At 66.6% G+C, this 26,896-nt stretch overlaps 2 protein-coding genes across 3 annotated transcripts; one reads left to right on the top strand and one right to left on the bottom strand.

Moving 5' to 3' along the window:
* Positions 1-2,260: 2,260 nt before the first annotated feature.
* On the top strand, positions 2,261-7,094 carry RBMS2 (RNA binding motif single stranded interacting protein 2). 2 transcript variants are annotated; one of them, XM_062510974.1, is made up of 13 exons: positions 2,261-2,518; positions 3,496-3,644; positions 3,747-3,805; positions 3,885-3,976; positions 4,055-4,212; positions 4,711-4,790; positions 4,870-4,979; positions 5,062-5,108; positions 5,190-5,283; positions 5,383-5,430; positions 6,249-6,356; positions 6,447-6,524; positions 6,616-7,094. In XM_062510974.1, exons 1-13 carry the CDS (start codon positions 2,453-2,455, stop codon positions 6,928-6,930), a joined length of 1,404 nt encoding a protein of 467 aa, XP_062366958.1. In that variant the 5' UTR covers positions 2,261-2,452; the 3' UTR covers positions 6,931-7,094. The 2 variants fall into 2 exon arrangements, with proteins under 2 accessions (XP_062366958.1, XP_062366959.1); XM_062510975.1 differs by lacking the exon at positions 6,616-7,094 and having other exon boundaries at positions 4,846-4,988; positions 6,447-6,609.
* Positions 7,095-9,725: 2,631 nt separating this feature from the next.
* Positions 9,726-26,814, bottom strand: BAZ2A (bromodomain adjacent to zinc finger domain 2A). The gene is made up of 29 exons (XM_062510866.1): positions 26,757-26,814; positions 22,984-23,121; positions 21,912-22,478; positions 21,518-21,703; positions 20,838-21,017; positions 20,368-20,616; positions 20,218-20,278; positions 19,707-19,815; positions 19,456-19,557; positions 19,164-19,374; positions 18,973-19,040; positions 18,830-18,928; positions 18,531-18,725; positions 18,194-18,448; positions 17,233-17,447; positions 17,049-17,123; positions 16,748-16,910; positions 16,599-16,658; positions 16,385-16,520; positions 15,716-16,299; positions 15,068-15,293; positions 14,829-14,984; positions 14,109-14,257; positions 13,742-14,025; positions 12,950-13,082; positions 12,715-12,861; positions 11,775-11,998; positions 11,541-11,684; positions 9,726-10,937 (listed from the first exon to the last, which is right to left on the bottom strand). Exons 2-29 carry the CDS (start codon positions 23,117-23,119, stop codon positions 10,769-10,771), a joined length of 5,283 nt encoding a protein of 1,760 aa, XP_062366850.1. The 5' UTR covers positions 23,120-23,121; positions 26,757-26,814; the 3' UTR covers positions 9,726-10,768.
* Between the last annotated feature and the right edge of the window lie 82 nt (positions 26,815-26,896).

Below are 26,896 nucleotides of genomic sequence, written 5' to 3'. Positions count from 1 at the left end.
GGGACAGGGTGCCTGGTGGGGTAACAGAGGAGTGACACACGTGGATCAAGACAGGGACAGCGCTGTACCTGGCAGGGGGACTAGGATGGGTCACACACCTGGGGCAAGAATGGGGACAGGGCTGTCCCTGCTGTGTCAGTTCCGTGACAGAAGTGGGGACAGGGTTCTTAAGAGGGTCACACACACGGGATGAGCTGGGGAATGGGACTGTCCTCGGGGGAGCGGGGGGGGGGGGGGGAGGTCACACACCTGACACAATGCAGGGACAGAGCTGTCCTGGGGGGTGTCGCACACCCTGGACAAACTCGGGGCCGGGGCTGACCCCACCATGCAGGTTCCCGTGGGGGTGGCCGGAGGGGTCTGGGGAGGGGGGGGACAGCCCCGGTGCCCCCCCGGGCCGTGGCTCTGCCGGCTCAGCACCGGCCCCGCACGTGGGGTGAGTCAGCGGGCGAAGCCCTGGCTCAGCACGGGGGGGCCCTGGCTCAGCACGGGGGGCCCCGGCGCTGCTGAGCCCGTCAAAGCCAGAACAATCCGCGGCCACAAAGGGCTGGGACAGCGCCGGGACACGCGGGGGGACAGCACTGGGGGGTGGGGGGGGCGGGATTCTAGGGGGAATACGGTGGGGATATGTGGGAGGGACAAGGGGGACACGCGGGGGGATATGAGGGAGGACAATGGGAGGGGAGATGAGAGGGGGAACAACTGGGGGACACTGGAGGAGGACATGTTGGGAACAACACCTGTGACACACTGTGGGGGGACATGTGGCCAGTCACGGGGGACACCGAGTGGGACAAGGGGCCCTACAGAGGAGGGGAGAAATGAAGGAGCTCCCCCTGACCCTATGCCCCCATCCCCGTGCTGTCCCTGCCCCCCCCAGCTGAGCTCCTGCCTGGGTGGGCACAGCTGGGCTGGGACCCCCCCATTCTGCCCCTGACAGAATATTCCTGGGATTCTGTGTCACCTCACAACCCTCTGGGGACCAACAAGGCCTACAGACCCCCTAGACCCCCCCATCCTACCTTGTGGACCCCCCAGACCTCCCAAGTGCCCTATGATCCCCCCCCAATCTTGCCCTGTAGACCCTCCAGGTACCCCATCCTACCCCACAGCCCCCCGATACTCCCAGGCCTGTTCTACACACGCTCAGGTGCCCCCAAGATGCCCCACAGATCCCCCCCAGGTGTCCTGTGATCCCCCCCAATCCCCCTCATAGACTCCCTTAGGAGCCCCAGATGCACCATTCTGCCTCACAGCCTCCCCAGAGGTGCAACCAACACACCCAATCCTATCCTATAGACTCCCAAGATGCCATAACCTGGCCCAAAGACCCCCTCTCATGGTCCCCCAATCCCGCCCTACAGACACTCAGGTGACCCCAGGTGCCCCCGAGACCCCACAGGTAGCCCCAGAATCCTCCTATCTACTCTACAGAACCCGAAGCACCCCTCAATCCCTCTCTGCAGACCCCCAGAGCCCACTAAAAACTCCAATCTCGTCCCACAGACCCCTCACGTGCCCCCCAAATTCCCCCTTTCCCGATTCCAAGATGGCGGCCCCCAGCCCTGCCTCAGCGGGGGAGGGGACTTGGTGCAGTCACGTGATGAAGGTAAGGCGCCAATATGGCGACGGGCGGGGTGTGGTGTCAAACCACGTGACTAGCGCCTCCAAAATGGCCGCGCCCACGGTGCGGGCGGGGAGGAGGGGCTGAGGGGGTAATGGCGGCGGTGGGCGGGACCCCACTTAAAGGGGCCGCGCGTACCGGGGTGGAGGGTCTGCGACATCCTCGGGCGCGGAGAGGGGGCTCGGTGGGTTCAGCCCCCCTAGGGGTTCGTAAGAGGGATTCCCCCCCCCGCCCCCGCTTGACGCCGATGAGGCAGAGGATGGGTGCGGGATCCCCCTCCCCGTGTCCCCCCCGTGTCGCCCCGGTGTTCCCACGGTGTCCCCACGGTGTCCCGGGCGCTTCGAGGGGTTCTTACTGGGGAATGCCTCATTTGTGGTGGGGTGAGACCCCAGGGGGGTTCATCGCTGTCGTGGGGATGACGGGGGTCACTGGGGGAGTGACGGGCGGCACCGGGGGGGGGGGGGGGGGGAGTGTGACGGGGCAACACCGGGGGATACCGGGGAGGACGGGGCAGGACCGGGGTGTGACAGGGAAGGACCGGGGTGGGGGTGGGGGTGGTGACGGATGACACCGGCGATGATAGCGGGGGGCGGTGAGGAGCAAGACCGGGGATGTAGCGCGGAGGATGGGGCAGAACCAGAGGGGTGACGGGTGGTAAGAGGGGTGACACAGGCGGGTAACGAGCAGCACCGGGAGTGACACCGGGGGAGCACGGGCAGCACCGGGCGGGGATCGGCGCTAGGACCCGGCGTGGCGGGGCCCGCCCGGATTCCAGGCTGGCTCCCGGTGTGACGTCACGCCCGGTCCCGGCCCCTTGCGCTCGGGAAAATGCTGCTCTCGGTGCCGCCGCGCTCGGGGCTCCCCGCCTTCGCCTACAACAAGGGCGGCAAGAAGGTATCGGCACCGGGGGGCGGCGGCCGGGGGGATCCGGAGGGGCCCGGCCCCCGGTGGGGGGGGGGGGGGGGGGACGCGCGGGGGCGGGTCCGGGGCCGTCCCGGCGGGACAGGCCTGGGGGGGGCGGGGAATGGGGTTCTGGGAAGGGGGGGGGATACCCCTGCGAGCCCCCCCCCCCGCCCACCGGGAACGGAGCGGGGACACCCCTGCGAGCGGCAGCGCTCGGAGCTCCGGTGATCGCCCCTCTCCGCTCCTCCCGGAGGGGGTTCCGTGTGTCCGCCCTCCCCCCCACCACGCTCGTGCCTCAGTTTCCCCCCCACCACCACCCCGATCAATAGTATTGGGGGAGGTCAAGAAGGAGAAGGGGGGGGGGGGGTAACCCCCATCCCCGGTTTTCCCCCCGGGGGGACACCACGAGCTGCAGCAGGGGCGGGATTTGGGGGGGGATATGGAGAGCTGGGGGGGGATGTGGAGACATGGGGTGGCGCTTGGGGAGGGGGACATGCAACAGGGACACCCCTGTGGGGGTGATGGGGACCCTGGAATGGGGGGATGATGGGGTGCAGGGGTCCCGGGGAGGGGGGGGGGGGGAACATTCGGACCCTCTTAGTGGGGGAGAGGAGGATGGGGACCCTCGGGGGAGAGGAGCGGGGTCCGGGGGTCCCGGGGGAAGGGAGGAGGGTGGGGACCCTTCAGGAAGAGAGATGGGGATCCCCAGGGGGCTTGGGGGCAGCCGTGGGTAATTCATATTTCCTCGTTGACATCAGCCCGGAGGTTTCCAGCTGCTGCTGCCTCGGGCTCGAGGGTCCCGCGGAGTGCTAGGGGGGTTCCCCAGGGTGGGCAAAACCCCACTGGGGGGAGGGGGGGGGGCCTCTGGAAGCCCCTCCCCACATCTACATTGTCTCTCTTGGGAGGGGGATTTTGGGGGGCTGCAGCAGAGCCGTAGTGGGTACTGACCCCCCTGCCGACCCCCCCAGCAGCCCTATGTGCCCCCGGCACAGCCCCTGGGCCCCCCCAGCCCCAGCCCCGCCGGGGGGGCCCCGGACCAGCTCAGCAAGACCAACCTCTACATCCGGGGGCTGCACCCTGGCACCACAGACCAGGACCTGGTCAAGCTCTGCCAGCCGTGAGTGGGGCTGGGGTCCCGCTGTCCCCCTCCCCTCAGAGCCCTTCAGGGGAGGCTGGGAGTCCCACTGAGTTCTGACTCTCCCTTTTCCCTCTCCTTTAGCTATGGGAAGATCGTCTCCACCAAAGCCATCCTGGACAAGACAACCAACAAGTGCAAAGGTTGGGGGGGCTGCGGGGCTGAAGGGGGGGGTCCGGGGGGGGCTCTGGAGGGTCTCTCTGATCTCTCACCCCTCCCCAGGTTATGGTTTTGTGGACTTTGATAGCCCCACAGCCGCCCAAAAGGCTGTGACGGCGCTGAAGGCCAGCGGGGTGCAGGCGCAGATGGCCAAGGTATGGAACCCCCCGACCCCCAGGGCCCCCCCGGGACCCCCCGACGGGCCCAGACAGCCCCCTGAACCCTCCCCACAGCAACAGGAGCAGGACCCCACCAACCTGTACATCTCGAACCTGCCGCTGGGTGTGGATGAGCAGGAGCTGGAGGCGCTGCTGAAGCCCTTTGGGCAGGTGGTCTCCACCCGCATCCTGCGGGACCCCCACGGGGCCAGCCGGGGGGTGGGCTTTGCACGGTACGGGGGGGCCTGGGAGGGCCCCGGAGGGTTGGTGGTGCTGGGGGGCTGCAGGGGATGGGGGTACATAGGGCGGAGTGGGCTCAGGAGGATGGGGAGGCCTGGGGGTCAGGGGCTTGGGGAGGCTGCACAGAAATGGGGGTACATAGGACTCGGGGGGGCTCAGGAGGATGGGGATGGCTGGGGTGGGCCTGGGAGGATGGGAGATGCACAGAGCTGGGCGGGCTGCAGGGGATGGGGGTCCCAGGAGAATGAGGAGGGCTGCAAGGGGGATAGAACTGGGGAGGGGGGGGGGGGGGGGGGGGGCTACACAGGGCTGGAGGGGGGACTTGGGAGGATGGGGAGTGCGGGAGGGGTGTGGAACTGAGGGGAGCACATAGGGATGGGGAAATCTGACAGGGTGAAGGGTATTTGGGGACTGGATGGGGCTGGTGGGGGAGCACACAGAGCTGGGGGGGGTCCCGCCCGTGGCCCCCCGCCCAGCCCTGCTCCCCCCAGGATGGAATCCACGGAGAAGTGTGAGGCTGTCATCACCCACTTCAACGGGAAGTTCATCAAGACCCCCCCGGGGGTGCCAGGTGGGCAGGGGGGTCCCGGGAGGGGATTCTGGGGGTGCTGGGGCCTGGCTGACAGCACTGACACCCCCCTCCCCCCAGCCCCCCCCAGACCCCCTGCTCTGCAAGTTCGCTGATGGGGGGCAGAAGAAGCGGCAGAGCCAGGGCAAGTTCGTGTCCAACGGCAGAACCTGGGCCCGGGACGGCGACACGGTGAGGGGGGCACGGGGGTTTGGGGACGTTTGGGGGTGCTGGGGGGGCTGCACAGCAGCACTGACCCTTTCCCTCTCCCCAGGGCACCGTGACCTTGGCCTACGACCCCGCGACGGCGCTGCAGAACGGGTGGGTGCCCCAGGGCCCCCCCAGCCCCGGTGGGGTGGGGGCTGCTGGTGGCCCCGCCAGCCCTGACCCCCCACCCCGCAGGTTCTACCCGGCGCCCTACGGACTGGCCCCTGGCCGGATGCTCCCCCCCGCCGCCCTGGCCCCCTACCTGCCCTCCCCAGTGTCCTCCTACCAGGTACGGGGGGTTGGGAGTGGTCCTTGGAGGAGTGGGGGGTCCCCACCTGGAAAAGGGGTGGGTTGCTCATGGGAGCTCCCAACCTGGTGCCACCCGCAGGTCCATGGCCCCACCTGGATGCACCAGTCCTACCTCGTGCAGCCCACGGTGAGCCATGCCCGGTGCCACGCCTAGTGCCACGCCCTGAGGGGTGGAGGGAGGCCCCCCCCTTCCCACTGGGATCTGCCCCACCCACACCTGCCTCACCCTGATGGGGGAGGGGATGTTGGAGCCCCACCCCTGCCCCACCCACCTTTGCACCACCCCCCTGCAGCCAAGAAAGCCACGCCCACCTTTGACAGGCTCTGCCCATTTTGGTCTCATTTTTGGGGTCCCTGGGTCTGGTGGTCCCCTCCCCATGGGTGCAAAGGCCCCAAGGCCCCACTAGCCCCCCTCCGTGTTCCACATGTGACACCACAACCCAAATCCCCGTTTCCCCTCCCTGTGTCCCCAGTATGTCCCCATAGCGCCCTCCCCCTTGTGTCCCCCCTGCCCTATGTCCCCTGTCCCTGTGTCACTCATGTCCCCCCCATGGCCCCTGTTCCTGTATTCCCCTCCATGTTCCCTCATTGTCCCCATGGCCCAGGTGCCTGTGTCCCCATGGCCTTGGTTCTGGTGTCGCCCCCATTGTCCCCAGTCTACCCATGACACCCCCAGTCTCCCCCATGTCCCCACGGCCCTGGTCCCCCCGTGTCCCATGGTTCCCATGTTCCCCCCATGTCCCCCCATGTCCCCCCATGGCTCCTCAGGTCCCCCTTGTGTCCCCATGGCCTGTGTCCCCATGCCCCCCAGAGCTCCCCGCTGTGTCACCATGATCCTGGTCCCCTGTGTCCCCCACTGTGTCCCCCCGTGTTCCTATGGCCTATGGCACTGTATCCCCACCCTTGTCCCCTCTCTGTGTCCCCGCACTGACGGTTGCCTTGCAGGGCGCGGTGCTGGCCCCTGCCGTGGACCACGCTGTCCCCCTCCAGCCCTCTGTGGGCTGGCCCCCCTGGCCCAGCAGCTCGGCCACCTCTCTGGGCAGCGCTGGCACGGTAAGACCCCCCCCCCCCCCCGAGACTCCCCCCATCAAAACCCCCTGACCCCTCCCAGACCTCCCTGACTCCCCCCACCACTGTCCCCAGTATGTCCCTGCTGCCGCCGCCGTCCCCGGAGCCTTCATCCCTCCGTATCCACCGGTGCCCCCCGCCCTCCCGCTGGAGGTGAGTGCGAGGGGGTCCGGGAGGGGCTTTGGGGGGTAGGGCAAGATTTAGGGGGTCTAGGGTTTGGGGGTCCATTAACCCATCCCCACAGGACGGCGGAGCCGCCCCGACCCACGGCCCCATCGAGTCACCGTCCGAGCCCGGCGCCTTCCCCTACCCCTACCGCCAAGTAGCGGCGGGGGGGGCCCGGCCGGAGGGACCCTCCCCCCCTCGGCTCCTCCGGGAGGGGCCGCGCCGGGACCCCCGCCCGGTGCCCCCCATCCCGCCTCGGGAAAGCTCTGAGCCCGGGGTGGGGTGGGGAGGGGGTCCCGGCGCTGGGGAAGGGGTGGGGGTCCCCGCTGCCCCCCGCCACTTTCCACCCCCACCTCCCCCTCGGAGGGCTTTGTCTTCCTCCCGCGTTTTCTAAAAAACTAAAAAAAGTGGAAAAAAAAGAAACAAACAGAAAAACCCAAAAAAACCACACATAGCAAGGAAAAAAAAAAGAAAAAAAAAGGCCGAAAAAAAAAAAAAAAAGTTAAAAACGGCAAAAGCCGCTGCCGCGCGCTGCCCCGGGCGGGGGGGGGGCCGGGGGTCCCGCTGCTCCCCCCCCCCCCCCCCCTTCGTGCTTCCAGGGCCCGCGGCCGCCGCCGGCCCCGGTGCCCCCCGTGCCTTCTGCTGCCCGGTGCCCCCGGCTCGGGGTCGGGGGTGGTGGTGGGGGGGGGGGGCATGGAGAACACCCCCCCCCCCTCCCCTCCCCACCCCAATCTCCGGGCACCAGCCCCCCCGCAGGGCCGGGGGTGCTTCCCTTCCCCCTCTTCCCCCCCCCCCCCCCAGCCATTCCTGCCCCGGGGGGGTCGGTCAAGTGCAATAACCCCCCCCCCCCCAAAATCCCACCCCAGCTTTGACGGGCGCCCCGAGGGTCAACCAGGCACTTAGAGCCCCCGCGCCCCCCATCCACCCCCCCGCCCCCCGGGGGGACCCCGGCCTCCCCCCTTCCCCGCCGTCCCCCCCCCCTCGCCCAGCGACAATCAGGGGGTCCCGCGGGGGCGGCTCTTGCAACCAAAGATTGGGGGGGGAGGGGGGGGGGGGGTGTCGCGGGGAGACGGGGGGAGAAGCTGAGCAGTCCCGGCCCCCCCTCTCCCCCCCCCCCCCCCCCCCAGGGCTTCGCACCCCCTCATCGGGGGGTCTGTCTGTCCGTCCCTCCCTGCAGTGGGTGGGAGCAGCCCCCCAAGCCCCCCCACTTGCCCCAAATTGCTTTCAGCTCCCGGGGCCGGCCATGCCCCCCCCCCACCCCCCCCAGCTCTGCCCAGGGGCCTCCCGGTTCTTCCAGCCCCCCCCCTCCCCCCAAGTGCAGGGGGGGGGGGTCTCCAGAGGGGTCCCCAGGACCCTTCCCCGGGGCAGCAGGACCCCCCCGCCACACATCTACCTCACCCCACAGCTCGGGGGGTGCCCAGCCCCGGTCTGGGGGTGTCGGGGGTGGGGGGGGAGGGCTTCAGCCCTTTGTCCCCCCAAGCCCCCCCTCCCCCAGGGGTGACGCCCCCCCCCCTCCCCGGTTTCCAGCCATCACCCACCTCCCCCCGTTGCTGCTACTGCCCGGACCCCCCCCCCCCCGGGCACGGCCCCCTTTGGTCGGGGGGCTGTGGCCCCCCCAAGGAAGGAACCAAGAGGGAGACCCCCATCCCCCTTCTTTCCCGGACCCCCCCCCCCCGGGGCTGGGGGAGGCACTGGGACCCCCATGCTGTGCCCCTACCCCGCTGCTGGTTTGGAGGGGGGGCTGAAATTTGGGGTCCCATCGATCCTGGGGGTGTGTGTGTGGGGGGGGTGGAGCTCGAGCTGCCGAGGAGAAGCTGAGACCCCCCCCCCCGGCCCCTCCCACCCCCTCTAGGCCCCCCCTTTAATTTATACGTAGCGCATTTTGTACAGGTTTTTAAGTTGCTTTTTTTTAAAAAATCTCGAGAGGTTTCTAGTTTTGTATTTTCTTCCTCCTGCTTCCGCGCTCGCCCCCCCCCCCCCCCCCCCGCGACCCCCCCGCCCCCCCCGCGACCCTCCCCCCCAACTCCCCCCCCTTCGAGGTTGTTTTTTTTTTTTAAATAAAAATGGCAAGAAAAGTAAATGCGTTTCTGTTGTGACAAAGGGGTCCCACAACCCCAACCCCCCCTCAAAGAAAAAGGATGGGACCATCTGGTGTTTATCAAACGTGAGTCTTTTATTCTCGAACGCAACACGCGGGTGGGGGGGGGGGGTCCTACAACTCTTTTGGGGAAGGGGTTTGGGGGGGGGACATCAACAGGCAACAGCGAGGAGTGCGGGGGGGGGGGGGGGGGGCCACCCCCCTCCTCTAAACCTTATCAAAAACGAGATTGGTCCTAAAAATATAGAAAGAAATAAATTTAAATTCACAAAAACCTGTACAATTATCAAAAAGTCACTAAAACAACACGGCTGGTTATAGAAAAGGCGGCAGAGGATTGGGTGGGGGGCACAGGATGCTCCCGACCACGCCGCAAGTGGGGGGGGGGGGGAGGGAGGGGGAACAAAGAGAGACACCCCCCAGCCCCTCCCCAGCCCCCCCAAAGGGGGTGGGTGCCAGCCGGGGGGGGGCTTTTGGGGGTGCTGGGGTGTCAAACCAGGGTGGGGGGGAGGGGGGGGAACAGGGAAAGGAGGGGGCAACTTTTAACTGAACGAACACGAGAACGATACGGAGACTCCCGAAAAACTTTCCCACGACGAAAAAAAAAAAAAAAAAAAAAAAAAAAGGGAAAAAAAAAAGGAAAAAAAAACCTGACGGATCCGAAAACGTGACTTAAAACCACAAAAAAAGTCCGTTTACAGCGCAGTTATTTAGATAAAATATAAATATTTATGCGTAATATAAAGTCAGTTCAAATAGACTTCAAATCACCTCTTAGTTTCAAAGCAAAAAAATAAAATAAAATAAAAAGTTTCTGAGGTTCATCTGATAGAAAAAAGGCTACTTTGAGACGGGGGGGGAGGGGTGGGGGGGCGGGGGGCGCGGCCGGACCCCCCCTGCCCAGGTAGGTGAGTTGTTTTCAGTGCTCTGTGGGGCCGGGGGGGTTGGGGAACGCACCGGGACCCCCTCCCCCCAAAAAGCCCCTCTGGCCGCAGAACCCCCAGAGCGAGTACCCGTAATATCCTGGCCGGGGGGGGGGGGGGGGGGGGGGGGAAAGGGGGTAGGAGGGCCAAGGGGGGGTGGTCCTGGCATCCCCCCTCTCCCCGGCCACCCCCAATAACATGGGGAGACTCAGGGGGGGACCCCTGCCCCAATTTGGGACCCCTCCCCACCCAGTGCAACCTCCCCGGCGGGGTCTGGGGGAGGGGGGGGGGGGGGCTGCACCCACCTGAGGCTTCAAGTCCATGGTGGGGGGGGGGGGGAAGGTGTGGGGCTGGACCCCCCCCCGGGGCCTGCAGTAGCATCCCTGAGGGGTCTCAGTTGGGGCTGAGGGGGCGGCCAGGACCCCCCCCGTCCTCCCAGCCCCCTCTAGGAAGGGGGGGGGGGGGGGGGGGTCCTCGTGCCGGGGAGGGGGTGGCCGGGGTCTTCCTGAGAAGTGGAGGCAGGGAAAGGGGGTGCCAGGACCCCCCCCCCACCCTCAGCCCTCCCCAGTTTGGTCCCTGGAGCTGGGTGGGGAGGGGTCCGAGGGTAGAGTGGGGTTTGGGGGGGAATGCACCGGGGGTCCCCCTCCCCGTAAAGTGTCTGTGTGGGCGGGGGGGGGGGTCCCGGCCGGGGTGGGGGGGGCTAAGTCCACTTTACTGGCCGTTAATGCATGAGACGATGCACAGGAGTGCTCGGACATTCACTAAACTATTGCTATCGTTAAATATTCCCAACGTGGGGGGGGAAGAGGGTTCTCCCCTCTTTGGGAGGGGTGGGGGAGAAAAGGGGATGGGCTGTTTCTGCTCTTAATTCGAAAATGAAATTTGAAAGAAAGCAAGAAAAAAAAAAAAACACCTCTTTTTTCTTTTTTTTCCTTTTTGGCTTACACAAGTCTGTGAATTTGTGGTGCTGGAAAAAGGGAGGATTTGGGGTGGGGCTGGGGAAACCGGGCAGCGGGAAGGGGCCGTCTGGTGGGCGGGGGGGGATTTAGGGGGGGCCCGTTCACGCTGCCAGAGGTTTTTTGGGGTGAGGAGGGAGGGGGGACAAGACCCCCGTGTGGGATCAGCAGGCAGCGAGAGCAGCTCCAGAGGAGGCAGTTCGTGGGGGCAAGGGGAGACCCCCCCAGCCCCGGGCGGGGGCACCGGCTCCCCGCTCACGGGTTCGGAGCGTGTTTTCCCTGATAAAATTCCTCCCACCGGCTCTGGAAGAACCGGCGCATGGCGTGGCCAGCCCGGCCCACGGCCGAGTCGTCCTCGTTGAAGGTCTGGCAGTTGTCGAACACCAAAAGGGCGTCGGCAGCGAACTCCGCCGAGCTCGAGTACCTGAGGGACCGCGTGGGGTGGGTGGGGAGCCCCCCGTGGGACCCTCATCAGCAGTAAAGGAACCTCAATCCCATGAGGGAACACTGGGAAAGGAACTGATCCCCCCCCCATTCCCAGGTGAGACCCTCATCCCTGCGAGAGATCCCATCAACCCCTAAGCAATCCCAACCCCAGGAGGGGAAGAGATTTCCAGAAAAGATCTCCCACTCCCAGCAGAGACCTTGACAGCCCTGGAGGGACTCCCACTCCCAACAGAAACCTCCATCCCTAGGATGGGTGCCTGTCCCTGTGAGGAAACCCTAATGACCCCACAGGACCCTCATTTCTGGGAAGGGATGTGATCTCCTGGAGAGACCCTGAACCTGGGAGGGATCCCTGTCAGCACCAAAGACACCCCATCCCCCATGGCCTTTGGGGGACCCCAATCCCCAGGAAGGACCTTACTAGCCATGGATGGACCCCCAAACCCACAAGAGTCATCCCTTTGAGGGACACCATTAGGAGCAACCCCAAATCCCCAGGAGGGACCCTGCCAGCCCTGGAGGAACCCCCCGACCCCCAGGAGGGGCCACCACCCCCAAGAGGGACCCCAGCCCAGCTCACCTGCCCTGCAGCAGCCTCGTGCGCATGGTGGCAAAGTCCATGGGGTTCTTGATGATCTTGCGGTAGCCGGGGACCAGCCGGGGGTTCACGGGCTCCAGGAAGGGCCACGCGTCCTCGTGCGACTCCATCTCCATCAGGATGATCCTGGGAGTGGGGGGAGATCGGGGTGAGATCGGGGAGCCCCCAGAGGGTGCAGCCGCAGCCCCCTCCCCGTGCCCCCCTGGCCCCACTCACTCGCAGAAAGTCAGGTCGCTGGGCTGGCCCCGCAGGGCCGAGCTCCTCCGGCGGGGGGGTGCCAGACCCTCCCCCGAATACCGGGGGGACAGCCCCTCCCGGCGGCGCGGGGCCGGGCGGCGCCGCGGGCTCGGCTCCTCCACGCCGGGGCTCCCCGTGACCCCACGGCCCCGTTTCCGCTTCTTGCCTCGTCTGGGAGAGATGGGGTCCCGATATTGCCCTGCCTGTGGGGAGATGGGGAAGAAAGGGGGTCACCCTCTGTCACCAGAGACACTGTGCCTGCTTGCCCACTCCCTGAGCCGACCACTAGGGGTGTTTCCCAGGGATACTGGGTCCCTCAGAGCTGTCGGGGTCTCTTGGGGATGAGAGACTCTTCTGGGGATCAGGACCCCTCACAGCAAGGTAAGGGCCACCAGGGTCTCTCCTAGGGGTGGGGGTCTCTCAGACACCATCAGGGTCGCTCCTGGGGACCAAGTCCCCTCCCAGGGGTGGGAGTTCCTCTGGGGTCACCAGTGTTCTTACTGGGATGGGGATGCTTCCCACTGATATGGGGGTCACTCCCAGAGATATGAGAGTCTCTCAGAGGCCATTAGGGTCCCTCCTGGAGATGAGAGTCTTTTCTGGGAAAGGGGATCCCTCCCAGAGGCATTGGGGTCCCTCAGAGACAATTGGGGACTCTCCCCTGGGGATGGGAGTCCTAGAGGGCCATCAAGACCCCTCTTGGGAACCAGACTTTTTTCCAGAAAAACCTCTCCCAGGAGGGAAAGCTTTTTCCCAGGACCTCTCCTTTCCCAGGACCTCTTTTTTTTTTTTTTTTTTTTTTTTTCCCCAGGACTTTTCTCCTTTCCCAGGACCTCTCCTAGGGACTGGGGGGCCCAGCAGAGTCTGGGACCCCTTCTGGATCACCCTGGTTGGGTGTGTGGGCTACCTCACAACCTACCCGGGCCACGCAGACGGAGCAGAACCAGTCGCCCTCGGGCACCTCTGACATGCGGGGCCGGTGGCAGTAGAGGTGGCAGCCACGGTCGCAGCCATCGCACAGCAGCAGGTGCTCGTCATCATCCCCTCGTCGGCACACCAGGCAGGTCTGGGGGGACACGAGGTGGGGGCTCAGAGCTGCCTTGGAATCCCCTGGACCACCCCTCCGTGCCCCCTCCCCCGGCGCGGGCGCTCACCACTCTGTTCACGGATTTCTCCCAGGCGATGGATTTCTCCAGCTGGAAGATGCACAGGGACACCTGGGCCGCGCTGCGGCACCGCTCCAGCGTCTGCCGCCACGTCCTCACCCGCGGTGTGATCTCGTAGGCGCTGTGGGGACAGCGGGGGGCTCAGCCCGGGGTGCGGGTCCTGCCCTGGAACCCCCCTCCCCATCTCTGGGTGATCCCAGATCCTGCAGGTACTGTTCAACCCCAGGGAGGAGTCCTGGTCCCTGCTCAGCCCTGAGCAGGATGGTGATGACCCTCATGAAACCCCCATCTCTAGGAAGAGACCCCAATGGCCTCTGAGGGAGCCCTATACCCTTGGGAGGGATTCTCATTCCCAGGAAAGACTTCCATCCCCAAGAGGGACCACGATGGCCTCTGAGAAACCCCCACCCCCAGGACAAACCCTGCTGGCCCCCACATTCCCAGGAAGGGTCCTGATCCCCAGAAGAGACTCTCATCCCCAAGAGGAAGCCCAATAGCCCCCCATTCCTGTGAGAGACCCCCAGAAAAGACTTTAATTTTCAAGAGAGACCCCAAGGATGTCTGAGGGACTCCCACATTCCTGGGAAAGATCCCCATCCCAGGAAAAACACCAGTGACCCACAAGGGATCCTCAACCCCAGGGAGGAATCCCATTCCTGGGAGATCCCCCGATGGCCTCTGAGAGACCCCCACCACCAGGACAAACCCTGCTGGCCTCCCAGACTCCCGGGGGGCTCCTGACCCATGGCAGGGTTCAGGGGGGATGTGTGGGGTACTCACATCTCAGTGGGGCCCAGGTTCAGCTCCTCGGGGCCGCTCAGCACCGCTTTCTCCACCACCACCTCGTGCAGCGGCCACAGCGGCTCCTTCAGGTAACGGCGCTCCAGGTTCTGCTCCAGCGCCGCGAGCCGGAGCACAGCCAGGTCCAGGGGGTTGGTGAGCTCCCGGCGCAGCGGGACCCCATCCCGCCGGCTCCGCACCGTGATGTCCTCCAGGGGCTCCACCTTGTGCTCGCAGTACCGCAGGTCATCCCGCGTCGAGTCCGGGCTGGGGCACGTCCAGCCCTGCGAGGGGACAGTGAGATCAGGGTTGGTCAGGTGGGTAGGGAGGTCACCTGGCACGGGGATCACCCTCCCTGGGAACTCACCCGGATCTGCAGGTCGGCCATGAGGACGCGTTGCTCCAGCTCCTCAACCCACTGCAGGACGCCCAGGTCGGTCTCGTAGGCTCTGTCTGGCACTGACCACTGTGCCAGGGCTTCCTGAGACACTGTGGCAGCGGGGTGAAAGATGGGGTCTGGAGGAAAGAAAATGGGGTCAGGGAGGAGTGACAGGGAGGAAAGCCCTGTCCTGGGACACAGGAGGAAGATAGGGGTTTGGAGGGAAAAGAGGGGGTCAGGGAGGGGGGACAGGGAGCAGAGCCCCATCCCAGCACACAGGGGGACAATGGAGTTTGGAGGGGAGAAAATGGGGTCAGGGAGGGGGAACAGGGAGCAGCTCCCTAACCTGGAGGTTCTAGGAGAAGATGGAGTCTGGAGGAGCACAGGGGAGGCTCACAGGGGGACAGGCAGCAGCCCCCCACCCTGGTGGTGTGGGTGAAAGGTAAGATAGGGTCTTGGGGGTAGAGAGTGGGTTCAGGGAGGATTATGAGCAGAAGTCCCCCAGCCTAGAGAGCAACTGGAAGCTGCAGCCTGGGGATCCAGAGGATGGGCTTGAGGGGACAACAGGGAGCAGCTCCCTGTCCCAGAGTTTTGGGCAGAAGATGGCATCTGGGGGCTCACAGAGGGACAGGCAGGAGTCCCCCATCCCAGTCAGAAGGTGAGTCCGGGGGCAGGAGGTGGGCTCTGGGGAAGGCCAGGCAGGCTCACCGGTGGTGGTCCGGAGGCAAACCTCACGCAGGAACTCCTTGTGCTTGGTGAGGTGCTTGTGCAGCGCCTTCTCCCGGATGCCACGCGGGTGCAGCGCCCGCGCCACGGCCTCCAGCTCCTCGGGGTCCCGCAGCCACCACCACCCGCTCTGCATCTCTGCAAGGGCAGTGCCACAGCTCAGCACCGTGCCAGGGCACCGGCACTGCCACCGCGGGGGTCCCGGGGGTCCCAGCTCTCACCGGTGGGCACCGGCTGCTCCGTCAGCTGCGTCAGGTACTTCTGCTCCATCTGCTTGAAGAATTTGGTGGGGGGTCTCCCTCGGCGCTTGGGTTGTCCTGGCACGTCCTGGAGCTTTTCCAGGCTGCCCTGGCTACGGGGACACGCGCCATGGGCCCTGGGGCCGGCGTGCACCGGCGTGGAGGCGAGCAGGGGAGCCGTGGGGTCGTCTGCGGGGAGGCCGTTCAGCTGGAGGGACAGCGTCAGAGGAGACAGACAGGAAATGATACAATATTCTGCTTCACAAGGTTTATCACAACTGAAGCCCCTGAATCTTGCACCTCGCTCACCCCTAGTCCTGCAGCCCCTCAATCCCCCAGCCTTCCAATCCTACAAACCCCCATTCCTGCAGCTCCCCAATCCCACATCCCCTCCATTCCACAGCCCCTCTATCCCACAGCCCCAATCCTGCACCCCCTACCCCCTCTAGCTATCTCCCTTCTTTCCAGCCTGTCAAGAGCAGCAGGACTGAGCCCCGTGCCGCCATCCCTCCCTGCGTCAGACAGAGGGTCCCACCCCACTCCCTGCAGCTGCCCAGGGAGAATCCCCCTCCCTAAACAACCCCTTGGGTCGGGGTGCAAGTGATGGGTGCGGCTCCCCCCACCCCATACCTGCCGTGCTGAGGCCTTGGGTGGCTCCCCACGGCTGTGGCTGCGGGGGGCTGTGGGGGCTCGCGGCGAGGGCTCGGCTGAGGAGGTAGCGAGGGGGGTTCGGTCATCGCAGGGCGTGCGGGGCAGCAGGTTGAACCAGGGCCCCCGCTTCGCCAGGGCCTCCGGGGCTCTCTCCTCCTCCTCCTCTTCCTCCTCTTCCTCCTCCATGGGGTCTGAGGGGGCCTCAGGTGGCAGGAGCCCCGTGTCCCCCTTGCCGGGGCTGCTGGCCGGGGTGAGGACGGAGTCCTTGAGCAGGGATGACTGGGTCTGGCTCAGCCAGGACAGGAAGGCTGACTGGCTGAGGTCGTGCTGGCTCTGCCCCAGAGGCTCTGGCTCCTCCAGGACCCCGTTGACCGGGGTGGGGCAGGGTCCACAGTGCTGTGCCAGCTCCTCTTTGCTCTTGCGGGGCCGCCCTCGGGCGCGCGAGGCCGAGGCCGGGCAGCTCGTCCGGCTGGCGACGGGCACGGCCGCCGGCTCCTCCTTCACCGGGGACATGTGCGGGGACACCTTCTCCTCTGGAGGCTCCTGAGCCACCGGCTCAGCCGCTGTGACAGGAGGAAGAGGAGCAGGTGAGATGTGGGGTCCTCTCCCAACTGCTACAACCCTCCAAAAAGCCCCTTCCTTGCTCACCCTCTGCACCCTCCACGAAGATGCCACCCAGGTGGGGCAGGACCCAGTAGCGCCGCCGGAACCGGTCCTGGCCCAGGGAGGCTGCACGCAGGGTCTGGGAGGAATGCAGCAGCTTCTTGCGGAAGAACATCTGCCTCTGTGGGGAGAGTGGGGGGTGGTGAGGGGGCTGAAGCCCCCCAGAGGGTTGAACACCAGCCCTGCAGCACATGCTCACCTTGGCCAGCTTCTCAATCTGCCGCTCCAGCTCTGGGACGCTGGACGCAGACGTGTCAGCCTGGGGAAGGGATGGATCAGTCAGGGAAGAGATCCCTGAGGTGGAATCCCCAACTCTGCCCCCCAGCAGAGCCAGGAACACCACCCTACCTCCTCCTCTCGGCGGGATTTCCGCCCCCGGGTCTCCTCCTCCTCCTCCATCTCCAGCCCCACGTCCTCGGTCAGGCGGGAGCTGCGCCGGCGCCGGCCGTCCTCCAGGCCGGTGATCTCTGACTCAGGACGGCCCGTTTTCTTGGCCAGGGCGACCTTCAGCCTGCCAGGACACAGCTGAAGTGTTGGGTACCCATCCCCCTGCCCACCTCACGCCCACTGAGGCACCTGGTCACTCCCCGAGCACCAGGAGCAGAGGGGAAAGCGCTGAGGCTGCAAGTGAAGCCCCTTCCCCACCAACCTGCGGAGTCGGCCCTCGATGATCCACTTGTTCTTCCTGTAGTTGGACATGCTCTCCAGGGTCCTGTCGATCTCACTGCAGAACACAGGATAGGGGTGGCTGCAGCAGGCAGCTGCAGGAGCCGAGCAGGATCCACTCCTGCACCCAGAATCAGAGGATTCTCGTGCCCCCCACCCAGCCCCACCTGATGATGAGGGCGCTGCCGTTGAGCTCGTTGACCAGGAAGACCAGGATGGAGGCTTTGCGCTCGGGGGGCAGCGCCTGGAAGGGTTTGGTGCGCAGCTCCTCGCACAGCTCCGCGCCCGCCCCGCGTGCCGTCAGGAAGCAGCGCAGGATCTCGGACACCGTGTCACGGTTCAGGCTGATCTCCGACACTTTCTCCCCCAGGATCTTCAGGGACTGGGCAGAGCAGAGGGAAAGGTTTGGGGAGTCCCCTCCTTGCCCCCATGGGGGTTTGCCAAGAGGGGGTTCCTGCCCAGAGGTGGTTCAGGGGTGCTCTGGGTGCTCCCACCACAAAGACAGATATGGGGACACCCCAAAAGCTGCTGGAGAGGGTGAGGAGGGGGCTGGCCACAGGGAAGGGGTGGAGGGAGAGCAGCACATCCCAAATCTAAGATTCCTTGTCCCAGGTTTTGCAGGCACTGACAGTCCCAGGCAGGGGAGGGGAAAAAGGGGAGAAAGTGGTGAAAAGGGGAGGAATAGAAGGAAAAGGGGAGAGAAGAAAAGTGAAAGCAGAAGTAAAAAAAAAAAAAAAAAGGTGGCGGGAAGAAAAAGGAAGGAAAAGAAAGGAGGAAGGGGTGAAGAAGGGAGGGGGGGAAAAAAGGGGAAGGTGGAAAGAGGATGAAAAAAGGGGAGGACAAAAGAAAAGGGATGGAAGGAAAAGGAAAGCGGGAAGAAAGAGGAGGGAAGAGAAGGGATGGAGAAAACGGAAAGAGGGGGAGAGGAATGGAAAAGTGAAACAGGAAAGAGAAGGGAAGGGGGAGAAAGGAAAGGGGAAGGGAGAAAAACACGGGATGTGGGAAAAATAAGGGAAGAGGGAAAAATAAAGCAAGGGGGAAAAGGGGTAAAAGGGAAGGACTCATCTGACCTGGTGGGGAGGGGTCTCACCTAACAGGGGGTCCCACCTGGCAGGAGGAGGGTCTCACCTGGCAGTAGGGAGGCAGGCCGGGGTCACAGAGCGCTGCCTGCAGCAGCCTCACCAGCAGGTCCTGCAGCTGCCCCGCGCCGGGGGCCACCCCCAGCAGCCCCTCCTGCAGCGCGCCCAGCGTGGGCACGTCCCGTGCTGGCTCCAGCCCCAGCACCTTCCCGTAGCTCTGCAGGAACTCCACCACCATCAGGCAATCGGAGAAGGCGCGGCTGGGCAGGACGAGCCCCGGGATGCGGGAGAAGGCTGGAAGGGGCTGTGGATCAGGGAGAGGGGTGGTCAGGGCCAGCTTGATGGCTCCCCGGGGTGACCTTTCTGAGCCCCCCGGCACAGCCCACCTGGTGGTCCCCCAGGCACATGTCCTCCGTGGGTTTCTTCATCTCCTCCAGGATGAGCTGCTGCCGCTGCCGCTCCTCCAGGCGCCGCTGGGCCAGCAGCCCCTTGTCTGTCTTCCGAACCCCCTTGTTGCCCTTCTTCTCCTTCGGCCGGGCCTTGTCCTTGCCCTTCTCAGGCTTCCCCTTCTTTTCCTTGGCCTGAGTCAGAGCCCGGATGTGTGGGGAAAAAAATGTAAGGGACAAAATCCATCTTCATTTTCATCGCCTCCCTCTCCCTGGCCTACTCGTGCCCACAAACTCACCTTGGATTTCTTCTTGGCCTCCTTGGCCCTGGGGGCTTTGGCCTCCTGCTTCTGCTTGTTCTTGGCCTGAGGGGAAGACAAGACCCACTCAGGGATGCCCTGCACCAGAGAAACCCCCACCCAAACCCACCCAAGCCCTATGCCCGCACCTTCCGCCTCATTTTCTTCTTGATCTTGCTCATTTTCAACTTGTCCTCCTCACTGAGCACCTCTGGGGGGGGCAAAAAGGGAGATGGGAGATGAACCAGGGGCTGGGATCACGCTGGGATCCCACCAGGACCAGGCTGTGAGGGGCTTCCCCAGCCCCCCCACACCAGGGTTGGGAAGGGGCTACCTTGTGCTTCCAGCCTTTTCAGCAGCCGCGCGTCCGTCTTGCTCAGCAAATCCACCATCCTGACCTTGGGTGGGCGGCCCCGGCCCCGTTTGGCAGCCGGGGGCTCCTTGGGCTTTGCCTTCTCGGCATTGCGGGGCCGGCCACGCTTGCCCGTGATGGCCTGGATGCGCCCGGGGATCTCCTCGGGGCTCAGCTTCACCCACTGCATGCCCTGTGGGACATAAATCGGGGTCACCCCCAGGAACAGAGGGAGCCTGGGGGGACAGGGGGCCTCAGCCGCCCTCGGACCCACCTCGGGCGTGTCCTGCTCCTCGTAGAAGTCTCCCACGGGCATGCGGGGGCTGAAGCTGAAGTGCTCACGCCGGACATCCTGCACCATGTTCCTGCTCAGGTACTGGGCACAGGGAGCACGAGGAAGGCCGTGAGGGAGGCTCAGCACTCCGGGCTCGCCGCAGCCTCCATCTGCTGCAGTCCTGGGTTTTGGGGCGGACCAGAAAGCCCACCTCGGGTCAGCCCCCACCCCACTGTCCCCAGGGGAGGTACCTTGATCACCTCCGGGAACTGCTTCATCCTCTTCCCGCACGGGCCGTAGTACCAGGTCTCACCCTGCCAGCGATGGTTCCCCTTCTTGATCCGAACCTCCCGCCTCCACCTGGGCACGGCAGCGTCAGCCGGGGCCGTGGGGCACGATGGGGACGGGGCGGGGACGGGAGCAGGACGGGGAGGGGACAGGGCTGTGGGACAGGACGGCCCGAAGGGGACAGTACTAGGGACAAGATGAGGAGGGGATGGTGTCGGGGACAGAGCGGTGGGAGGGGTTGGAATAGGGACAGAATGGGAAAGGGATGAGAAGAGGGGCAGGATGGGAAGGGGGTGGGGACAGCGGCAGGATAGGAAAGGGATGGGGACGGGGACAGGACGGGGATAGTTCCAGGAGCGGGACGGTGGGAAGGGGACGGTGGTGAGGGGTTAGAGCTGTGGGGTGGGAGGGGAACGGGAACGGGACGGTGGGAAGGGAACAGGCTCGGGGGCAGGACGGGGACATCGCACGTACCCGTGCTGCAGCGGGAAGCGCACCTCCTCCTGCGTGGCGATGCGCCGGCGAGGGGCATCACCTGTGGGGAGGGGACAGGTGGGACGATGGGCTTGCGGGCGGGGGGCACCGGGGGGTCAGCCCGGGGCGGGGGTAAAGCCACGGCCGTACCTGCCCCCGAGGCACTCAGCTGGGCGGGCTCCCCGCTCTCTCCTTCTGGCACGGCCGACGTCTCCGGGCAGCTGTCGGCGGCCTCTTCTTCTTCCTCCTCCTCCTCCTCCTCCTCCTCTTCTTCTTCCTCCTCCTCCTCCTCCTCCGCAGATGGGGCCGGAGACTCCGGCTCCAGCGGAGGGTCTAGCTCCAGGGACCCCGACTCCCGCAGCCCCGCGTGGTCGCCGCTGTTCAGCTCGGCGTTGTCGCCTGAGGAGCCAAGGTCAGGGACGTCACCGGACACGTCACGGGGGCTGCGCGTCCCCTCCCTGCGCTGCCCGGGGGCCTCGGTGGTGCCACAGAGACCCCCGTGGGGCTCCCGGCGCTGGCACACGGTCCATCCCTCGTGGGGAACGAGGCCGGTGGGGTGACTCGACCCCCCCCTCCTCCCCGGTGTGAGGGACACCGGCGCATCCCGGGGCCGCACGTACCGTGCAGGGCGGGTGGCGAGCCGGGGCCATCGAGCAGCGGGGCGGGCGAGGGGCTGGCGGGCAGCAGGCTGAAGGGGTCAGCGTGGATCGGGGGGCTGGCGGTCAGGTCGGGGGGCTCCTCCAGGGAGGACTTGTCGCTCACCAGCTGCGAGTCGTCCATCGTGTACAGGTCGCCGGTGCCTGGGGAAGGGGTCGAGCATCAGGGCTGGGGGCACACGGACCCACATCTCCGCTCCCGAGGAGTGGGGTGTGCGGGGGGGGGGGGGGGGTGGGTGTGCAGTGACCAAAAGGGGTTCAGCAGCTGAGGGGTTAAATGGGGTTTGTTCTCCCTCCCCCCCCCTCCAGCTCCGCCTCCTCCTCTGGGAAGCGGAGGAGCCCAAAATGGCCGTGGCGATGCTCAGCAGCGCGGAAGTTCAGGCGCTGAGTAACAGCCTCGTCACGGAGCTGGGAAGGACGGGAAGGAAGGCAGGGAAGGCCGGCAGCGCGGCGGGGACGCGGGCCCGCCCCTGCCCCCGGAGAACGCCACGGCCTTCGCCGCCTCCATCGCCACATCTCCACACGGGGACCGAGAAGGGGCTGGCGCTGCTTCCCGGGCACTGCGGCCAGGGAATTGTTGCGCCCCCCCGGCTCCATGTCCTGCCCCACCGCAGCCCCGACAGCCCCCCGGCGACCCACCCTACCTCTGGCCAGCGACTCGAAGGGCTCCAGGGGGTCCTCGCTGAGGATGTGGGTGTCCTCCAGTCGCGGGGCGATGGGCGACGCGTCCCCCAGGCACCTGCTGTCCCTCGGAGCCAGGACGGACCCATCCGGCCCCAGCGACCCCGTGCCAGTGGCTGCAGCCCCGTTGTAGCTGCAGATCTTCAGGTCTGAAGGAAACAATCAACCGAAAACAGATCCTGAGACGCAATGGTGACAGAGCCGGGGGATGCCCACTGCTGTTTCCTGCACTGGGACACTCAGCCCTCCATGGCACCGGGTGGTGACACCACAGGCTGTGCCCAGCCTGGTTTTACAAGATCCCAATGCCTACTCCAAGCTGTGACCAGCCAAACCCCGTCTAGGACAGGCTCCTACCTGGCTGTGCCTCCTCCAGCTCCTGGCTGCCCACCAGCCCACCCCCGTTCTCTGAGATGGTGGTGGTGGGCATCTCTTTGGCTGCGCCGTCAGCGTCTCCCTGGCCAGGGTCCGGCTCGTCCGGAGCCAGCGGGAAGGGCTGCGTGTCCGAGCTCAGTATGGGCGAGGACTGACTCGCTGCATAGAAGCTGTCAGGCCCGTTCTGCATCAGCTCGAAGCTCTGGTCGTGGAAGGAGTCGAGGAGCTCCTGAGAGTCAAAGTTCAGCCCCATGGGCCCGGTGGTGCCGTTGCCCCAGAACTCCTGCCCGGCTGCCCGCAGGTTGGTGCCGTGTCCTGGCGATGCCAGCCGGGACCCCCCAGCCACGCCATTGAGGGGGAACTGTCCGAGGGCAGGTGGGGCCCCGTCCTTGAGGCCACCAGCGGGTGCGTAGGGCGTGTAGTCCCACAGGCAGTCGTAGGCGCGGAGGGGCTGGGCCCCGGCAGGCGCAGAGCCAGGTGAGAACGTCCCTGAAGTACCGGGGTGTGATACAGTAGAGAAGCCATTGACATTCATGCCCCCGTTCAGACCTGCGAGGGAGCAGAGGGATGGCGAGGTCACCGCTGTGGGCTCTCTCCAGTGGGTTTGAGGATGGATCAATGACCAGGCCGGGCAGCTGCCAAAGCCCTGCTCGTGTCCCCCCCGTGCCTGAATAGAAGCAGGGGGTGGGGGGGGGGAGTCTCACGGTCCCCGTTTGCCAAACCGGCTCTGCCACGGGCTCTGCCGGCACCGGGCCGAGCGCCGCAGGGCGCCGGGGATTAGCCCAGCGCTTGGCAGGGCTGTGCTGGATCAGCTGACCGGCCAAATCCACGCACGGCCCCTGTGCCGGCGCCGCTGCTTTTCTAGGCCAAGGCGGCGGCACGGACACGCAGACCCCGGCCCTGGCCCCACACGCTGGAGCTGCCGCCGGCCACGGCTCCTCCATCCCTGCGGGCCCTCTGTCCCTGCAGCCCCTCCCATCCCTGTGTCTCCTCTGGCCCCACGGCCACCCCATCCCTGCACCCCCTCCATCCCTGTTCCCATGGGGTCACTTACTTTTCCCTTGCGGGGGGAAGCTGAGTGGGGAGCTGTGGGCGAAGGGGGGGTCCCCTGAGGCAGGCGTGGGTTTCGGTCCTGAGGCAGCGGGTACAGAGGAAAGGCCAGTGAAGTTAAAATGGTTGTTTGTTTCCATTTCTGCACAGGGGAGAAGATGCACCGGGGTCAGTCACTGGCATGGGTCGAGGTTGTCAGTGTGGTAACCCACTTGCCACTGACCCTCCATTCCCTCTCCCTACGTTCCCCAGCCTGGGGCTTAAGGGCTGGGCAGGGTGAGGAATGACAGTGAAGCTGCCCCAGGACTGAGATGCCACCTGTGCTGTGCTCTGGCCCAGGCCCAGTCTGGATGAGCTGCCACCTGCTTGAGCACAGCCAGCATCCCCAGGGACAGCCATCATCAAGGTGTGACCACTGTGTGCCACCATCCCGTGGTGAGACTGTGGGGGCTCCCAGCCAAAGACCCACATGGACCCCCCCCAAAGCAGCTCTGTAACCCCATGAGAACCCAGCATAACCCAACTGCTACAGGAATAATCCTGTGGTGACAGTGTCCCTGCCATCCCCTGCAAGGTGGACAGCACTCCATCCGCAGGAGGGTTTGAGCTGTGCTGGGATCAAGCAGAAGCTGAAGCCCCAGCACTGACTTGTGCAGGAACCAGTGATATTCATCCCCCAGGAACCCCAAATGCTCCCTAAAACTCAAGGCCACAAAGAGGGAGCTGAGGGGGGTTACGGGTGGGTGAGGTCCTGCAAGCCCAGCATACGTGGTGGGATCCCTAGTGCTGGAGACTTCCCCCGAGCTGCCACCGCTGGCAACTCCTGGTTGTGCCACACTCGCCGAACCCGCCACTGGCCAAGGTAGCACCGACCTCTCCGGAAGGGCCAAGGCTGCCGCACTTGGCACTTCAGCAGCGGCTGGTGGCACAGCCCATGTCGAAACCCGGATTTCATCACACCCTCGCCCGCCTCAGCTGGTGCCCTGGCAGGGCCCAGAGGAGCCAGCGAGCCTGGCCAGGGCCACCGGTGATTCATCCGCTGGAGAAACCCGTATGGGCGGTGACGCAGCTGCCACAAGCGCCTGTGCTCCCGGACACCCCAGGATGAACCCACAGCCACCTCCCCTGAGCCATGAACCAGCCTCTAACCCGACCCGGCTGGGACCCCCGGGTGTGGGGACACTGGCAGCAGCGGGGCTGGACAAGGAAAAGCCTTTCCGGTCCCATGCGGTGCTTGATGTACCAGCCAGGAACACGCTGCCGGCTTTGGAGGTCAGAGGAGGTGGCCAAGGGACATGCCAGAACCGGGCAGGTGGCAGCTGCAGGTTGCAGACTGAGGTGGACTGGGATGGTCTGGGCATGTGCCAGGCTGGGGAGGGGGCCGGGAGAAGATAAAAGCCAGTAAGGTGGGAATGTCACCCTTGCTCCAGGGACACCCCAGGCCCCGCACAGGCCAGAGCCACCCTTGCCATTGCTGGGAGCTCAGCCAGTGCCAGGTGCATTGTGGACACCGGCCATCCATGGCCATCCACGGCCATCCATCACCTCCCACCCGCACTGGGGCTCCTGTGGCCCCGCTCCCCCTGCCCTGAGCCACCGAGTGTGGAGCTGAAACTGGGCCACAGCGCGAAACCGGAGCCGGGTGAGGTGATGAGGGCGAGGTGCAGGAGCCTCGGGATGGCAGCACCTGGGGACCTCGGTGATGGTGGGTGACAAGGCAGGCTCTGAGCCCGGGGCTGATCCCAGCTCCTGTCACACCGGTCACGGCCAACGTGGCAGCGACGCTTGTCCAGGTGTCAAACCCGGTGGCAGTGGCGCCCACTGGCCCCTGGGATCCCCGCGGGGACACTGGGGCCAGGACTGTCCCCTGGAGCTCAGCCGGGGGAGGGAACAGAGCTCCAGGATGGGGGGGAACTGCCGGTGCCGTGGAGCCGGTGCCACTCCCCGGGCAGAGAGCTCGTCCCCCTCGGTTCTGCGCCCCCTCCCCCCCCCCCCGGCCCGGTGGCACCGGGCGGCCCCGGGAGCGTGACGCGACCTGATTAAAAAGGACGTTTCAAAAACAACGAGACGCAACAACCGGCTGCCATTTCCCGGCCACTTCCTGCGGGGACGGACACACGGGGGGACACGGGACCGGCGGCCCCCGGCCCCGCAGCGCCGCACCCGGCGGGGACCCTTCGGTCCCTGCAGCAAGGACACCCCCACCCCCTTCTCATAACCCCCCCGCCGGGTCGCCGGGGACGGGGGGCACGGTGTCCGCGCCCCAAACCCAACCCCTACCCCCCCCCCCCCCGCCGCCGCCATCGCAGGGGAGTCCCGGTCCCGGAGAGTGCGATGGGGGGGGACACACGGAAGGGCGGTGCGGGAGGGGAGGGGGCTCCCCACGACCTCGGGGCTGCGGGGGAAGCGCAGCGGCCACCGAGAACGGGTCTGGGCCCTCGGCCGCTGCACCTGGAGAGGAGCGGTGGGGTCGCCGGCAGCCGATAACGGAGGAGGTCGGGGGGGTCACGCCATGGAACCGGGATGCGCAGGGGAAAGGGGGGGAGAGGACGGCGTCTCACCGAGGTCAGGAAAGGGGAGGGGGGTGCCGCCGTCGCCGGGCCCAAACCGCCGCAACCGACCCTCCCACCCCCCCCCTCGGCCGGGCCGTTAACGGCCCGTTACCGCCTGAACCACCCCCCCCCTCCGCCTCCTCCGCCGCGACCCCGCACCTGGCAGGCGGCGGCGCGGGCCCGGCTCAGGAGGCGCGGGGCGGGGGGCGGCTCGGCATGGCGCGGTCCCTCCGCCGCACCGGGCCGGGCCGGGGCCCCTCCGCTCCAATCCGCTCCGGTACCGGGCCGGGCCGCGGAGCCGAACCCGCGGCCGCGGCAGGAAGCGCCTAGCGCCGCCGGGCGGTCCCGGGACCGCCCCCGTCCCGTCCCGTCCTCCCCCCCCCCCCCCCCTCCCCCCGCACGTCACGGCGGCCGCAGTGGCGTCACCGGGAGCGGCGCCGCCGTGGCGTCACCGGGGGCGGGCGCGCGCCCACGTGGGAGGGGGATCCCCGCCCCCGGCGGGGTCAGGGCGGGGGGAATCCCCACGCGGGGACGCCCCCCCACCCCCGGCTCCGGGACCCCCGGCTCCCCCCGGGATTCCCCCACCCCGCACCGGCACCCTCCGGGAACGTCTCCCCCGCTCCCCCCCCTCCACCCTCCACCCCCCGCGCTCTGTCGTTCGTTCTCCCCTCGCTCTCCGCAGCCCCGCCTCGACCCCCGAGAACGGCAGCGCTTCCGGGACCGGGACCCTGCCGAACACCGCTGCTGCCCGGTTCGGCCGCGGGGACAGCTGCCGCCCCAGCTCCCCCCTGCCCCCGGGATCCCCGGTGACGTCACGCGGCACCGGCCGGGCCGCGCTGCGCAGGGCCCGGGGGCGACACCGGCTCCGGGAGCGACACCGGCTCCGGGAGCGGCGGGGGGAGAAGGGGTTCCCGGCGCGGGGAGCTGTCCCGGTGCGGCCGAAATGGACGGGGAGGGTGGGGGGTTGCGGGTGTTCCTTCCCGGTGCGGGTCAGCAGAGCTCGGTGCGCGGCAGCGCAGCCCGGTGCGGAGGTTCCCCGCCTGGTGGAGGCTCCCAGGGGTTTGGGGAGGTCCCGGTACGGAGCCGGGGATCCCGGTGCAGCTGGCCCCGTCTCAGGGGGGCCCGGTATAGATCCGGGGGTCCCTGTACAGCCATCCCAGCCCCGTAGGGGGTCCCGGTGGGTGCGGTGTCCCCGTCCGCGGGTCCCGTCCTGCGCGGTGCGTACCTGGCGGGGGCGGCCCGCACCAGCCCCGGTGCCCGCCCGGCCCGGTGCGCTGCGGTGCCGGTGGTGGAGCCGGGCGGGGCGCAGGTGCTCCCGGCCCCGCGTGATGTCAGCGACCGCCACCGCCCCCTCCGCCACCGGGG

This window comes from Cinclus cinclus, chromosome 30 (genome assembly GCF_963662255.1).
Source record: "Cinclus cinclus chromosome 30, bCinCin1.1, whole genome shotgun sequence".
In the NCBI taxonomy this organism is placed as follows: Eukaryota; Metazoa; Chordata; class Aves; order Passeriformes; family Cinclidae; genus Cinclus; species Cinclus cinclus.
Note: the sequence above shows the minus strand (reverse complement) of the source record. Positions and strands in the feature narration are given on the sequence as shown.